The sequence below is a fragment of the Prionailurus viverrinus genome, chromosome A3 (genome assembly GCF_022837055.1).
Source record: "Prionailurus viverrinus isolate Anna chromosome A3, UM_Priviv_1.0, whole genome shotgun sequence".
Lineage (NCBI taxonomy): Eukaryota > Metazoa > Chordata > Mammalia > Carnivora > Felidae > Prionailurus > Prionailurus viverrinus.
Window position 1 is genome coordinate 24,587,344 of NC_062563.1, and position 16,823 is coordinate 24,604,166.

Here is a 16,823-nt window from a genome sequence, read left to right on the forward strand (position 1 = left end):
TCTCCCTCCATATTTTGCCACTGGTTACTGGGATCTCCACAAGGACAGAGACTGTCTCAGTCGCCAGTTTCCCTGGCACCCAGCACAGGCTTGGCATAGAGCAGGCACTCCAAAATGTTTGCATATTGAATAGTTTGTCTAAAATACTTGAAGTCACCTTTTTCTTTCTTTCTTTCTTTCTTTCTTTCTTTCTTTCTTTCTTTCTTTCTTTCCTCTTTCTCTTTCTCCTTCCTTCCTTCCTTCCTTCCTTCCTTCCTTCTTTTTTTTTTTCTTTTCTTTCTTTCCTCTTTTAGTAGGTTCAACACTCAGCATGGAGCTTGAACTCACTACCCTGAGATTAAGAATTGCATGCTCTGGAGCACCTGGGTGGTTCAGTCGGTTAAGCGTCCCATTTTGATTTCAACTCAGGTCATGATCTCATGGTTCATGGCACCAAGCCCCACGTTGGGCTCTGTGCTGACAGCTCAGAGCCTGCTTGGGATTTTTTCTTTCTGCCCCTCCCCTGCTCATTCTCTCCCTCTCTCTCAAAATAAATAAATGAGCTTTAAAAAAAAAATGTATGCTCTACTGACTGAGCCAGTCAGGCACCCCACCTTTTACTTTTCTTCATCTTTCCTGACCTTGCCCCAAGTACATATCATCATCCTTCTGCTTTCCTAACCCACCCACCATGCCCCTTCTAGCTTTTTTCAAAACACATCAGCTCTGAGTCTCTTGTGTGTCTTCATACTCCCCCTCACTTTTGCTCAGACTATGTATTTGCCCCATCCACACCTGCCCCAGCATCCCACACATCAGGCTCCTGACTGTTGTAATGCCATGTTTCTGCCCCCGGACCACAGGCCTCCACCATCCAATAGTTTACTCCACAGAGAGCATTCTCTGTGCCCAGCCTCCTTCCCTAAGTCCTCAACTTCTATTCAGTAGGCTCTGTTGTTTTCAAGTGTCAGATTTCTTTTGTGCTTTGCCCACGTTTCATTACCTGTGTTTTACACTTCCTAAGTTCTCCTTCCTCAAGAACATTGGTTTCAACTAGACTTACAGGGGTGCTCGTTTAGCAATATATACAAGTATCAAATCATTATGCTGTACACCTGAAAGTTATACAATGTTATGTCAGTTATATCTCAATAAAAAAGAAACATTGGTTTTCTTTAATGTGCTTGGATTTTCAAAGGGATTCATATGTGTCACTGAATGATATTCATTCATTCATCAGGTGTGCCAGGCACTGTGCTAGGTGTTGGAGATTCAAAGTGAAGAGGGGTTTATTGCCCTTGAGAAACTCATAGACAAATGGGGAGAGAGAACAACATTAGCAAATTATTATAAAGATGGTATCAGTATTGAATGAGGGTATTGAATGAATTTAGAGAATGGACACTGGAATCATCTGAGTGGTTTTGTTACTTAAAATGATAATGTTACTTAACCTTCTGTTTCTGTATCTTGATTTCTTTACCTGTGAAAACAGAGCTTTCACAAGGTTATTGTGATGTTTACTGAAGGCTTTTATGTTGTTGTTGTTGTTGTTGTTGTTTGAGTTCAGCACTGTTCTGAATACAGAGGAGAGGTGCCTGACACCTAGTAAGTGACCACTGTTAGCTGTAATCACTATTGTTATCATCTCTGCTTAGGCCTCATTAGAGAAAGTGACATTTTAATTGTCCACTGGGAATGGGTCTGCACTAGAAGGAGGGCAGGGAAGGATAGCTTGGGCAGAAGGAATAGGCTGAGAACAGACACAGAATGAAAAGGCATGGTGTTTCAGAAATTAGGGAATGGTCCAGAGTAGCTGGAGGATGGGGTGGGTGTAGGAGAACAGTGAGAGGTGGTAAAGCTGGAGAAATAAAATAAGACCCAGATAGTGAAGGGCCTCGTTTGCCGTTGGAGTTTGGACTTAATCCAGTAGATGAAACGGAATCATCAGAAATGTTTAAAGAGAGGCCTGTCACAATCTAATCTGTTTTAGAAGGATCCTTCTGGTACTTCTCTGGAGGATTACATGGGAGGAGATTGGGGAGACCACTGGGGAGAAGGAAGAGGCTGCTGAAAACGTGTGGCAACAGATGATGAGAGCAGGAACTGCAGTGGTGGATGTTCCAGGGGTCGATCAACAGGACATGACTGGTAGAAGGAGTGTGGGCGTGGAGGGGTGAAGGGTCACTGCAGTAAGCAAGGAGATGTTGCTGCCACTTACTGGTAGAGAATAGCAGAAGGAACAGATTTTTCCTGACTATTGATTTCATCTAAGGAAGGAAGAGTGCTTCTTCCCAATCCAGGGAGCAAGTCTCTGAAACTCATGAGTCCATTTTATAATGCTATGAGCGCTTTCTTCTCTATTGGCCCTTATAGATAGTCAGCTGCTCCAGACAAGTAATTACTGAGCTCAGGCAATTAGGACAGGAGGTGACTGTGTTTATTTCACTCCCTGGTGTCTTCTGGGAGAGAGAGGGGTGAAAGTCACATGTTTGTTTTCACCACTTTTATAAGAATGGATGGAGTTGGAGCATTAGCCTCCCTCCTCTGGTAAGAGCCTGTTTCTCTTGCACCCCAGTCTCTATAGAAAGTCATGTTAAATTTAAAAGTGCTTTCCATTTTTTTTTCCTCCCTTAGCTGGTTTTCCACACAATGTCATTCAGATTTTGGCCAAGTCAGGGAATCTTGAGCCCAGCTTAGCTGTCAGACTCCAGAACAGCCCCTTCTCCACCACTGCCATCTCCCTATCTCAGAATTGACCTGGTTCTGGTTCTAGGTGTCTGTGGCTCAGCGGGAATGTGGGGGCCTCTGCTGGTGGCACAGCTTGGCTAGGCATGATCCTGTCCCTGCTCAGTCATGTTTACAAGCACCCTGGACACAGGACATCATGCCTGGCACTGATCAGCAATGCAAAACAGCCCAGCCCAGCCCTTAGAATTCTGTCCTTGGTCTTTTATTTCCAGCTTCCTCCTTTTTCTGCCTTCCTTCCACTTTCTTTCAACCAGGAATTGTTCCTAGCTGATGAGTTTCTTTGGTTTGAGGTATGAAGCCCTCAGAGTTCTCTTGTCTCCACTCACTCTCCTGTAAAGTAGTCATATTTGTAACCCTCCTCTTCCAAGGTGGCTCTTAGATCAAGGAAATAGACTACTTTGGTGGGCAAAAAATCCTATGGATCATGTCCTTCTGTTTGTTTCTGGAGCTGGGTTGGGAGAGGGTAAAACTCCTGAGTGGAGGTACTGGTTACTCCTTTAATTAAACACCATTGAGAGGATATCTTATTTCCAGTAAACAGTTGACCTACACTAATGAGAGTGACCACAAGACCTGTCAGTTATGAAACATTATCATCACAAGATAACAGCCTTGAACTGTCACTCTACTGATTTCTGGGCCACTCTGAAACCTCTGTTGCTAATTTGTGTTCTCTAGCTTTGGTTTTAGGGTACTCTGTTGTCTAAAACATCTGAAAGAGACTAGCTATTTGGTTTTTTAAAAAAGAAATCAGTTTTTTCTTATGACATAAACAAAGGATGTTCATTATAGAAAACTTAGAGGGATGCCTGGGTGGCTCAGTCGGTTAAGTGTCCAACTACGGCTCAGCTCATGATCTCACAGTTCATGGGTTTGAGCCCCACGTTGGGCTCTGTGCTGACAGATTCTGTGTCTCCCTCTCTCTCTGCCCCTCCCTCACTCATGTTCTGTCTCTATCTCTCAAAAATAAATGAAACATTAAAAAAATTTCAAAAAAAGAAAACTTAGAAAATACAGAGAAGCAAAAATTAAAAAAAAATTAGTAATCCAACCACTGAGAAAAAAAAAACCACTGTGAACTTTGGGCCTCGTCTTTTAGTCTTTTTTTTTTTTTAATTTACTTATGCATGTGTTTTTTTTTTTTTTTAAGTTTATTTATTTATTTTGAGAGAGAGAGTGCATACAAGGGAGGGGCAGAGAGAGAGGGAGAGAGAGAATCCCAAGCAGGCCCCGTGCTATTCATGCAGAGCCTGACACAGGGCTTGAACCCATGAATTGAGAGATCATGACCTGAGCCAAAATCAAGAGTCAGGCACGTAACTGACTGAGCCACTCAGGCATACCCTGCATGTTTTCTTTTAAATGAGATCATAGTGTATATCTCTTTTATAACTTTCAATTAATAGGATGTTATAAATATCTTTCCATGTCATTGCAAATTTGTTGTAACATCATGTTTAATAATTCCATAGTGGGCCATTTTATGTAGGAAATGGGGAAATTATTAATAAAAATTAATATACTTTAATGATAAACACATGACCTGAAGATAGTCCATAAGGAAAGGGTATTGTAAAATAAGGATAGGTTTCATAGCTCTGAATTGCTTAAGCAATAATTGTGGACTTAGTTGATAAGTTAAATTGGACATAGATATTAATAGACTTGATCCCTTTATTCAGTCTGAAAATTTTACAGGAAACATACTTGAGGGGTCTCAGGTTGCTAAAGGTAAATGGTTTTGAGTTCTTAGGTTTCCTTTCATGGGAAATCAATCTGTGAGTTTACATAGCACCTTGTGCACCAGGAGATATTTGACAAGAGCTTATTTGACCAGTTACAGAAAGTTTCTTGTTTTTGGGACTTGCTGAGTCTAATCCTGATTGATAAAGCTGGATTCTTTCTTTCTTTTTTCTTTCTTTTTTTTTTTTTTTTCCTTTTACAGGTAGTGCCTTCCTCAGTGCTATTTTTCTTGCCTTAGCAACATACCAGTCTCTGTACCCACTCACCTTGTTTGTTCCAGGACTCCTCTATCTCCTCCAGGTAAGCACTTGCTGGTCAGAAGCCAACACTCAAGTGACATTTAATACATGGCCCAGTCACTGCCTGGGGCAATGAAGGACATGGCTCAATAAAGGCAATGGGACCGGGTCCCTGTCTCACATGTACTTGCTTCTACTTGAAAACACAAACAAAGAAACTTGACTAACTTTAAACAAAATGGGCGTAGTGACCATTAAGTTCTAATTATGCATAACATTGCAAATGTTTAAGTGTATTTCATTTTATGTGTGTGTAGTTGGAATCTACCAACCATCTTGCATTTTCCTTCTCTCATCTAATATTCATAGACCCCTCTTTGAGCTCATTTTTAAAAAACTTTTCTGTATAACAGCACTCATCATGTAAGGTTCTTGTAGGAATTAAACGTTGTGGGTGTACGTAATGCAATCCTGGGACCATGGTGAGTGATCAATAAATATTAATTGAAGAATACAGATTGCTGATATTTACTGAGAACTTACTATGTCTGACACTATACTGAGCACTTTGCAGGCATCATTTCATTTCAACCTCATAAGAACTTTTGATGTAGGTCATAGTGTTAGCCATGTATTAGTCTATTATTAGCCATAATACATCCATGAATTGCAGCTGGAATATTGGCCGGCATAGTTACTTGCCTAAGGTGACATGGCCAACAAATGACAGTGCTGAGATATGAACTCAAGCATCCTGATGCAAGAACTTGCCCTCTGACTGTCTGCCTTTTCCACACCAATGAGAATACACATATTTCCTCAAGAGCAAGTAACCATTTTCAGGTCCTGCATGGTCCAAATCCGTTTTTAGAAGAGAAACATTTCTTGAAAGTGTACAGAGGACAGTGCCACAATTCAAACCAAGAAATATCTGATTTCAGAGCTTTTGTTCTCAATTATAAACACTGTTTCTGGGATGCCTAGGTGGCTCAGTCAGTTAAGTGTCCTATTCTTGATTTCAGCTCAAGTCATGATGATCTTATGGTTCATGAGTTTGAGCCCCATATTGGGCTCTGTGCTGATGGGGCAAAGCCTGCTTGGGATTCTCTCTCCTCCTCTCTTTCTGCTCCACACCCTCTCTCTCTCAAAATAAATAAGTCAACTTAAAAAAAAAAAAAAGCACTGTTCCTAAAACTGAGTGTATACCTCCATTTATTGGAATAGGCTATATGCTTGTCATTTTAAGTGACTTCATAATATGTCTTTGTCTTGATGTACACAGTGATTCATGATTAGCTTGGTCTTCATCCTGTTTAGGGAATTTGAGATATGCCCTGGTTGTCATTGATATAAATAGTATAGAAAGTTAGTTTTCTTTATTTCCTTAAAGTATGTAACTCCAGGTGACTCACTGGACCCAAAGGTGTGAGAATTTTCTTAGTCCTTATTATGCAAGACCAGAGTGTTCACCAAAAAGCTTGAGCCCATTTGTAGTACCACCAAAAGTGTCTAGAGTGAACCACGGGCGCCTGGCTGGCTCAGTTGATAGAGCATTCAACTCTTGATCTTGAGGTTGGAAGTTTGAGCCCCATGTTGCATGTAGAGATTACTTTAAAATAAAATCTTTAAAAACAGTAAAATAAAATAAAGTGTAGTGAACCATTTCCTCCCAGGCTGCCAGCACTGGCTTTTCAAATTTGAGTTATGGTTGCTAGTCTAATAGATGTTTCATTGCACTGTGAAGTTATTTTGCTTTGATTCTCTTTCTAGATTCTTGTTGAATCCAAGAATTTTTCCACATAATAGTATGCTGTTTGCATTTCCTTTATTACTTCATACTTACAGTTCATTCTTTAGAAAGTCTGAGCACTAGGAGAAATGGATACAACCATGTGGGCTCAATTCCACAGCCCTGGGATCATGACTGGAGCCAAAATCAAAAGTTGGATACTCAACCAACTGAGCCACCTAGGTGCCCCAGTGAAGCTTTTTTTACAATCTGTGATTGAAACAACTAATGGACCTTCTAGAATGATTTGTGTGAACTGCTCTGTGCTTGCTTGCTAGTGAATATTTGTTTAATAAATGTTAAGTATGCCAGAATCTGGTCTGGAACTTGTTTGCTTTGCAGCAAGATTGTAGAGTGGGAGCTAGCCTTCATCCACCTCAGACTTCTTTCAAGGCAACTGTTGAAGAACCTGAATTGCGTACTTTAAAATAGTTAAACATGTGGTGTGTGAATTTCACCTCAAAAAAGAAAAATCTAATACTAATATTAGCTTTTTGCTACAATTTTTCTAGCTTTGACCATTGGGGGGGCTCTTTGAGATTGGCTTTTGTGTTTTTTTGACTAGCCTTGTCTTCTTGAGCCTTTCTTTCCTTTCTTTCTGGTGCCTCAAGATGTTCCAGGTTCATCTTGTATTTTCCCTGCTCCAGCCCTGGAATCAATTCTTCAAGGACTCTTGGTTGCTTTTATTGGTGAAAGTTATTGAGAAACCGAGGATTATAGGTCTGCTTATTGTTATCTGGGCGGCATTGCTTCTAACAGACAGCTGTGAAATACATGTATGTATACTAACCCCGCCCCTACGTCTGTAATTCGTTTTCTCCTTATCTCTTCATACTGATACCTGTTTACACTGATACCAGTGAGTCCAGTCTGACACCAAAGGGTTCACTTTAGTCTGTCCCTTTTCCTTGTGTATAATTTTTCTCTAATGGTTGGAAGCCCAACTTTCATTATCTGCAGTATATTTGCTAATATGTTCAGTTCTAAAATCAACATAAAGTGGTTCTAGAATTTCTGTGAGAAATACCCAGGTCAGAAATATATGTACTGGGTCGCCTGGCTGGCTCTGTCGGTGGAGCATGTGACTCTTGATCTTGGAGTAATGAGTTCGAGCCCCACTTTGGATGTAGAGATTACTTAAATAAATAAATAAATCTTTTTTAAAAAAAGAAATATATCTACTGACTTGATTATAACACGTATGTGTAGTTCTTTTTGTCTTTAGCATTACAGAATTCCATCAGGTTACTATTTCTCAAAGTCACTCAGGTTAGTTTTCTTCTCCCATGTAACCCTTCAATGTAGGTATCTTATTAATTTGACATATAGTTAGGCTCATTTATTACTGCTTGTATTAATTTTGGATTTCCCCTACACCTTGGTCGATTTTAGTTTTTTGGTTTTTGGGGGGGTATGTGAAGAGACTAAGAAATATTGCTGTGGTTCTAAGAATCAGCTATACAAAAAACATATTCAGAGAAGTATTACCCTGCCCTCATCCCTGCTATCTTGTTCTTTTCTTTTTCCTTCTTCCTCTGTCACTCCAAGTAACTGGTTTTAGTTTCTGGTTTATCCTTCTTGTATTTCTTTTGCACAAATGAGCAGACACATGTGTATTTCCTTCTTTCGCATATGAAGGATAGCATACTCTAGGTACTCTTTTGTGCTTTGCTTTTTTTACTATTATTTCCTGGAAGTCACTGTATATTGATACATAGAGATCTTCTTTTTTACAGCAGCATAGGACTTCATTATATGGACGTACCATAGTTTCTTCAACTTTTCTCCTTTGTATGGGAATTTAGATCGTTTCCAGTATTTTGCTATTATAGTTAATGCTTTAATGAGTAACCTTGCATATATGTATTTTCGTGTTGTTGGAGGGATATCTTCAAGGTAGATTTCTAGAAATAGAATTACTGGATCCAAAGGTAAGTATATATGTAGTTTTTTTTAGGTCTTTTTAAATTTCCCTCCATAAGGATTGTATAATTTTTTATTCTTATGTATGACATAAGAATGTATGACATTGCCTATTTTTCCACAGCCTTGCTAATAGAATGTGTTGTCACATTAAATAATCTTTGCCAGTCTGATTCTGAGAAATGGTATCTCAGTGTTGTTTTAATTTGCATTTTTTAAAATATGAGTGAGTTTGAACATGTTTTCATATTTGTGGATTGTCTATTCATTTTTTCTGCTCATTTTTCTGTTGCATTTTGATCTATTTTCTCTCCATTTTGAAGAATCCTTTATATATTAGAATTATTATTAACCCTTTGTCTGCAAATATTTTCTTCTAGTTTTTCATTTGTCTTTTGACTTATTTATGGTGTTTTTCTTTTAACAGCTTTTATTGTTTATCAAGATATAGTTTACATAGCAAACAATTGACCTATTTAAAGTATACAATTCAGTGATTTTTAGTGTATTCACGGAGTTGTGCAGCCATTACCACAATCAATTCTACAACATTTTTATAACCCAGAAAGAAACCCTATGCCCATTAAGTCACTCTCTGTTTTTCCCCAGTTCCCCTTTCCCCTCTAGCTCTAAGCAACCAGTATTCCGCTTTTTGCCTTTATATGCTGTCCTGGACATTTCATATAAATAGAATCATACAATATGTGGTCTTTTGTGACTGATTTATTTCACTTAGCATGATGTTTTCAAGGTTCATCTCTGTTGTGGCACGTATTAGTACTTCATTCCTTGCATGTTTATATTTCCATATAAACTTTAATCTTGTATAATTCCATAAAATAGCTTGTTGGCATTTTTACTGGGATTGCATTATTGCATTGAATTAATGAATTTTTTATGTTTCAAATTTTTATTTAAATCTAGTTAGTTAACATATAGTATAATATTGATTTCAGGAGTAGAATTTAGTGATTCATCACATACATGAAACACCAGTGCTCATCACAACAAGTACCCTCCTTAATACCCATCATCCATTTAGCCTACCCCCCACCCACCTCTCCTCCAGCAACCCTTAGTTTGTTCTCTGTAGTTAAGAGTCTCTTGGGGCACCTCGGTGGCTCATTTAAGCATCCAACTTTGGCTCAGGTCATGATCTCATGGCTCGTGAGTTGGAGCCTCATATCGGGCTCTGTGCTGACATCTGGAGCCTGCTTCAGATTCTGTCTCTCTGCCTCTCCCTCGCTCATGCTCTGTCTCTCTCTCTCAAAAATAAATAAACATTAAAAAAAAAAAGGAGTCTCTTATGGTTTGCCTCCCGCCTCTTTTTTCTTCCTTCCCCTATGTTCATCTTAAATTCCACACATGAGTGAAATCATATGGTATTTGTCTTTCTCTGACTCACTTATTTTGCTTAGCATAATACACTCTAGATCCATTCACGTCATTGCATATGGCAAGACTTCATTCTTTTTGATGGCTGAGTAATATGATTTACTTTTAAACTGTTTGTGATACATATATTAATAGCTTTTCTTACGTTGCATTAACCTTGATTTTTGAATATGTCCAACCTAGTTATAACCCAATTTTATCATATATTGCTGAATATATTAGGTAATACTTCGTTTAGTATTTTTGTATTCGTGTTGGTAAATGGTTTTGGTATCAAGCTTATGATATTTGCTGTGAAAGAATTAATGTAAGATTAGAATCACCTTGAATGTTGGTAGAACTTTCCTGTAAAACTGGCTGGGCCTGCTCTTTTTTTTTTTTTTTTCCTTCCAAGTTTTTATTTAAATTCAAGTTAATTATCATATAGTGCAGTATTGGTTTCAGGAGTAGAATTTAGTGATTCATCACTTACATATAACACCCAGTGTTCATCACAAGTGCCCTCCTTAATGCCCATCACCCATTTAGCCCATCACCTCACCCAGTTTCCCTCCAGCAACCCTCAGTTTGTTCTCTATAGTTGAGGGTCTCTCATGGTTTGCCTCCCTCTGTTTTTACCTTGTTTTATTTTTCCTTCCCTTTCCCTGTGTTCATCTGTTTTGTTTCTTAAATTCCACATATGAGTAAAATCATATGGTATTTGTCTTTCTCTGCCTGACTTATTTTGCTTAGGGCCTACTCTTTATGGGAAAAATTTTCATTACTAATTCAGTTTCTTAAATGCTTATAGGACCATTCAAATTTTGTTTCTTCTTGAATTAGTTTTTCCCTAATTTTTTCATGCTTTAGAAAAGTTGGAAGACTAGTATAATAAGTACCTTTTATTTAGATTACCCAGTTACCATTTTGCCACATTTTCTGTATCTATCTGGATATACAGATTTTTTTCTTTTCTTTTCTTTTTTTTTTCCCTGACTCATTCTCAAAGAAGTTACAAATTTATTAAAAGTGTGCTCTTCAGGGGCACCTGGGTGGCTCAGTTGGTTAAGTGTCCAACCCTTGAATTGGCTCAGGTCATGATCTCATGGTTTGTGGGATTGAGCCCTGTGTCAGGCTCAGTGCTGCAGTGAAGCCTACTTGGGATTCTCTTTCCCTGTGCACCTTCCCTCCCACCCCCCCAGCCCAATAAATAAATAAACTTTTTTAAACCTTTAAAAAGAAAATGTGTTATTCATATTTCCTACTTGGTTCCTGATTGTTGTCTCTGTGATCTATCAGTTATCTACTGATGATGGTTATGTTCATTTTTCCTTTGTAGCCCTGTCCATGTTTGTTTTATATATTTGAGACTGTGTTATTAGGTACATACAGGTTTAAAGCTGTTACATCTTTCTGATGAATTGCACCTTTTATCATTATGAAACATCTTAATTTCTGTAATACTTTTTACATCAAAGTTTATTTTATCTGGTAATAGTATAATTAAACTTGTTTTCTTTTGGTTAGGGTTTAACACAAGGAAATCCTTTTCAGTCCTTTGATTTTCCATTTTTCTGTGTCCTGTGCTTTGCAGAAGGGATCTTGAAGTTTAAGCTGATAACTTCTTTCTGTCCTTGACATCCCTAAATGTACCATTTTGCCCTCTCTCCTAGCGGCAGTATATACCTGTGAAAGTGAAGAGCAAAGCTTTCTGGATCTTCTCTTGGGAGTATGCCATGATGTACGTGGGAAGCCTAGTGGTAATCATTTGCCTCTCCTTCTTCCTTCTCAGCTCCTGGGACTTCATCCCTGCAGTATATGGCTTCATGTAAGTAATGACTTCATTAGAAAACTCTAGAAGCTAATTTGTTTTTCACAACTCCAGGTGGAATCAGAGGGTGCGCAACCATAGGGAGCATCAAGATACAGGGGTCCTTAAACTTCAGTGTGCACCAGAAACACCTGCAGGGCTTATTAACACCCAGATTTCTGGGCCCCACCCCTAGAGGTTTTGATTAAGTAAATTTGGGATAGGAACCAAGAATTTACATTTCTAACAAGTTTTCAGGTGATGCTGATGCTGCTGGTCCAGGGAAGAGCAGACTTTGAGAACCACAGGTCTAGTGCGTACCTTTGATCCTGTGAGATTAAAGAGCACTCTCTAGGAACATCTGAAGCAACTACCAGCCTCTGCCTGGAAGGGTTTGGCTCAGTCCTAAACAGGAATGGATACATTCCTCTACTGCAAGAGGGTCTCTGACAGTTTTAAAATAAAGCCACCTCCCACGTGTCAAACTTTTAGAGAAAATAAAAATGGAGTATGAATTCTGCAGACGTTTCCCAGTACTCTCTGTGTAGTATGCTGAGGAGGACAGGAAGGTCGCTGCTCAAGCCTCAGGGACCTCACAGCCCATTGAGGTGATAGTTAAATCTGTCAGGGTGGGGAGGGGATCTGGAGGGGCAGACTCCCCTTTGGAATTCTGGACTGCTAATTTGTGTTAAATCCTGGCTATGCATAACTTGTAGCTCTTCATGCTGAGCTTTAAGTAAGAGTTTGTAATGCCAGTGAAAAGCTTTTCCTGGTTTTTGCTGGCCCACAGGATTGTGTTCTTTACCTCATTTCACAGAAAAGGAAATGTAGTCACAGCAGGAGGCAAAGAATTGCTCTGGGTGGAGGCCTTGGTCAGTGCACTCTGACCATGAGCCATTGCCTATTTCTTCCTTCTTCATGCTCCACTTACTGCCCTTTTAAAATCGTGAATTGACATCAGTTCCAATTCTGTGTTTTTGAAAATAAGACATATAATGTAAATTTTTAGAAGAGCCAGATTTGCAACCAATCTTTATCTAATAGAACTAGACAAAAGTTTTCCAGTGAAACCCTTATTTCTCAAATGAGATCCGGGATCCTAGCTGGAACCTGCCGGTGCTTCCTCAAGACTCCAGAAGTCACTGCAGTGTCAGGCACTCAGTCTCTGGCTCCTGTTGTCAGGATGTGGAGCAAGAATGGGGAGCAGCAGGATCTTTGAGCTCGCTCCTCTGGGCAAGTCTTTGGAATGCCCCAAATAGATACTGTCTGTTTAAAACCCATTCCTCTCTTGTATATCCTGGGTATCTCCTAAATTTAAACATATATATTTTAGGCAGTAAAAGAGGGGCTGGTCTTTTGACTTCTAGCCCAAATCCTGCCTCATTTCAGATCTTTGATGCATGCCAGAATTTGGTTTAGTTGATATTTGTTATGGGTTATCATTCTCTGTTTCTCTGCCTCTTGTTTTTATTAATTACCTATATCCAGGGTGCCTGTAGGGCCCCTCACATCCTGATAACTGTGGGGACAAAGTCATCTTTGGCTGCCCAATAGTGACCAGATTCTTTAGGAGAAAACCAGGTCAAGGCAGACCATTTAAAATTTGGCTCTCTTTTTTTCTCCCTCTTTGTTTTCTTCATTCCAGACTTTCTGTTCCAGATCTCACTCCAAACATCGGTCTTTTTTGGTACTTCTTCGCGGAGATGTTTGAGCACTTCAGCCTCTTCTTTGTATGTGTGTTTCAGATCAACGTCTTCTTCTACACCATTCCCTTAGCCATAAAGCTAAAGTAAGTGGTTGGACCTGCTGTTTCTTTGTCTGCAGAGCCATTTGTAGTCTTACAGGCACCTTTCAAACTAGGAGTATCCTCTCTCACGTTTATGCCATCTTTCTCCAGGGAACCCTACCTTTAATGGCCTCAGGTGCCAGTAGCCATAGCCAGCAATTGAGTCACACATGAGTGCAGGCTGCAGGGAGCACCCTGATATTTCCCCTAGCTTCACTTTGAGCCCACAGTGCTACTGAACCCACTTGCTATTTTGGATAGAGGAAGGGTTTGGAGTTATAAAGGGTCTTTAGAAAAAGTGCATCTAGCCCAGTGACAATGGATACTCAGGATGTGTTAGTTGGGAGGTTGGCCACCTGCAGGTCTGTTTAATCTTCTGATCAATTTCCTTTAAGACTTGTCTCTTCTGCAGCAGAAGAAAACTAACATGTATTGAGCCTGGCTCCATCCCAGCCCTTTTTAGGTTTTCTGAAATGTATTTATACCTAACCCTTCTGGCATCTCTTGGAAGTAGGCATCATTTTATTATCATTACGCCCATTTTATAGTTGAGGAAATGGACATTCAGAGAAGTGGAGTGATTTTCCCAGAGTCACACAGCTAGTAAGTAGTGGAGCTGAGATTCAGACCAAAGTTTGTCTCCAACATCTATACTCATCCCCTGGCACTATGCCAAACTCCTGAGAGAGATCACTTGTAGTAGTCCCTGGAAAATGTTCTATTACCAGAGCAGGGAAAAGAGGCACTGAAGCATACAGATATGCATTGATAGTCCAGGGAACCTAGAAGAGAGTTTGGTTTAAATTTCAAGAACCTGAGTTCTCTGTTCTAACCTTCCTGCCAGTCTTCATGGCCAGTGTACCAATGCACATGGTTCCCATTCTGTAAAAGCTCAGAGCTCATGCCTCCTTCCCATGACAGAGCCTTGGCCTGGCATCTGACAGAAAACTTTCCTTGGCCTGGCAGTCTCTGGAACTCTGGCAGCCTTGCCCAGCCAAGCTCTCCAGCTATCTGTCACACCCAGTCTCTGCCCTTGATCTGGTCAGGCCTAGCCACTGGGCTGAGAGAAGCTGGGAGCCTGGAACACCTTTCCTCACTCTGTAGCACCTTTCATTGTCTGCGTGTGAAAGGCCACAGGTGCTTCTGGGTAGACTACAGCAGCACTGTCACGTGACCCCCCCCCCCCCCCCACCTCCACCCACCCCAGGCCAGGGCCTCAGGGTTGTGGGGACAGACTATATGAAGTGACTTTCTCCACTGCTGCCTTCCTATGGCTGGATCTGAAGCTCCACTGACTCTCCAGCCCCTGCAGTGTTTGCTTCCAGTGCTAGCTTTGTGGGAACAGGGCCCTTCTGACCAACTCTCCCCAGACAGTATTGCAGGGGATTCTAGTCTCCATGTTTCTTGTCACTGGATTTTCACTGGCCTTTTCATAGGCCATTAAGCTCTTCATGCAGCTCTTACCAGCTACCTAAAAAGCCCACAGCCAGTGATTTGAATTGTTTTTAGGAAGATGCTCACTGGGCTAGCTGGACCCTTCGAGAGCCTATAGCACTGAAACTTGCCAGGCTGAGTCTGAAGCATTTGTTGTGTAAAACTGCTAGAGTGTTTGGGGCGTGTACATGTTTGTCTCCACATCTCAGACTTACACCCATTGAGTCACCCTGACCTTTGCCCTGCAAGACATAACTGCCATTAATCTCTGAAGAAAGCCTTTATGAGCTGGGCATCCAGGTAGTGTGCAGAAGTAGGCCACATGCATGTTGTTTAGGTACAGCTGGGGAGGGTGTAGATCTGGCCTCTCTGTTGGCTTCCTTGTAGCACTTGGTCAGCCCTCGGAGGAACGCTGGAGATTGAGCTCTGTCCACACCCTTCCTGACCAGAGCTGTGATCACGCTAGGCACTCAGGAGAACAGTCTTGGTGCTGCTCAGGAGTTCTGGAGATAAACAGTTCCACCGCTTACTAACTCACCTACCTTATCTGAACCTCTTTCCTCATCTGCAAAGTATGGGTGATGATATTGCCTACCTCAAGGAGTAGGGGAGGTATAGTGAGGATCCCATGTGACAGCACAAGGAGAGGGCCTAGGACGGAACTTGTCACAGCATGAGGGTTTAGGAAATGCTAGCTGTTATTGTTGTTTAAGGTAACAAAACTCCAGTTCCAGCCCAAAAGCGCTGAAAAGCTGCCTGCAGCTCTCACTTCTCTTTCTGGAAAGGAGCTCATCATAGCTAAGTGTGTGTAGACTCCACTGGCCTTACTGTCAGAGAAAAAGAGCATCAGCAAGGAGGCACTTCCTGCCCTGGGGTCTGGGTGTCAGAGGGGCCTCTGGCAAGGGAGGCTGCCTGATTACTCTGACAGCAGCTATGAAAGCCCAGTAATGAAGCTGACTTCATTTGTTTTCTTCCTCAGTGACTCTTGCCGGGGAAGGCTCAGAACTGGGGTGTGGGGGGCAATGGGCTGTTGCTCTAGTGTTTGCTGGGCCCTCCTCACCACCTCTGGGCAACTCTGTGTCCTTGCAGTTTTCTGCTTTGCTGCTTGGTCTGGTCCCATGTCTTCTGGGTAGCAGAGCCAGCCCCTACCTGAAGTCCACTTGAGAGTATTTTGGGGTTTGAGGGATGGGGTCAGGAGTCTTGGGTGTGCCTGGTCCCTGACTGATCTCTCCCTCTCTGCCTGCCCCACCCCACCCCAGGGAGCACCCTGTCTTCTTCATGTTCATTCAGATTGCCATCATCTCCATCTTCAAGTCCTACCCAACAGTGGGGGACGTGGCCCTCTACATGGCCTTCTTCCCTGTGTGGAACCATCTCTACAGATGTGAGTACTCCCACCTCTAACCCTGTGGTGGCAGATTTGTGTCAGCCTGGTCCCTGGATAAGACAGACACGGAAAAGGAGATTGATAGGCATTTGCCTGGCATCTGGTGTGCTGGCAGCACCGGGAGAGAGGGAATGACACGAGGCAGTGTCCGCCTGCTGGGTACTACAGACTAGTGATGGTAATAAAAATAACTACCATATTTTGGTCACTTAGTACCTACCTGGCCACTGTGGTTTTAGGAGTGTTACATGCATTAGGTCATTTTATCTTCACACCAGTCTTGGAGGGAAAAATAACACCATTTTGCAGATTAAAAAACTGAGGTACAGAAAGGTAGAGCCACTTGTTCAAGATTATATGACAGGTAAGTGGAAGGGCTTGCTGTGAGCCTGTAGCTAGTGCTATCCAGTAGGATTATCTGTGGTGATGGAAATGTTCTATATCTGCACAGTACAATAGGATAGCCACTAGTATGACTAAGAAACTGAATTTTTTTTGAAGACTTTATTTAAAAAAAATTAATGTTCATTTTTGAGAGAGAGGGAGAGAGAGAGCAAGTGTGAGCAAGGGAGGAGCAGAGAAAGAGGGAGACACAGAATCTGAAGAAT

At 41.2% G+C, this 16,823-nt stretch overlaps 1 protein-coding gene across 1 annotated transcript in view; it reads left to right on the plus strand.

Annotated features, from left to right (window-relative positions):
- Positions 1-16,823, plus strand: part of PIGU (phosphatidylinositol glycan anchor biosynthesis class U) — an 82,884-nt gene that overhangs the window by 45,199 nt on the left and 20,862 nt on the right. The window contains exons 7-10 of the mRNA XM_047853974.1: positions 4,676-4,773; positions 11,472-11,626; positions 13,254-13,397; positions 16,088-16,212. Coding sequence (XP_047709930.1) covers positions 4,676-4,773; positions 11,472-11,626; positions 13,254-13,397; positions 16,088-16,212 — 522 coding nt within the window. The remainder of the gene's footprint in view (positions 1-4,675; positions 4,774-11,471; positions 11,627-13,253; positions 13,398-16,087; positions 16,213-16,823) is intronic.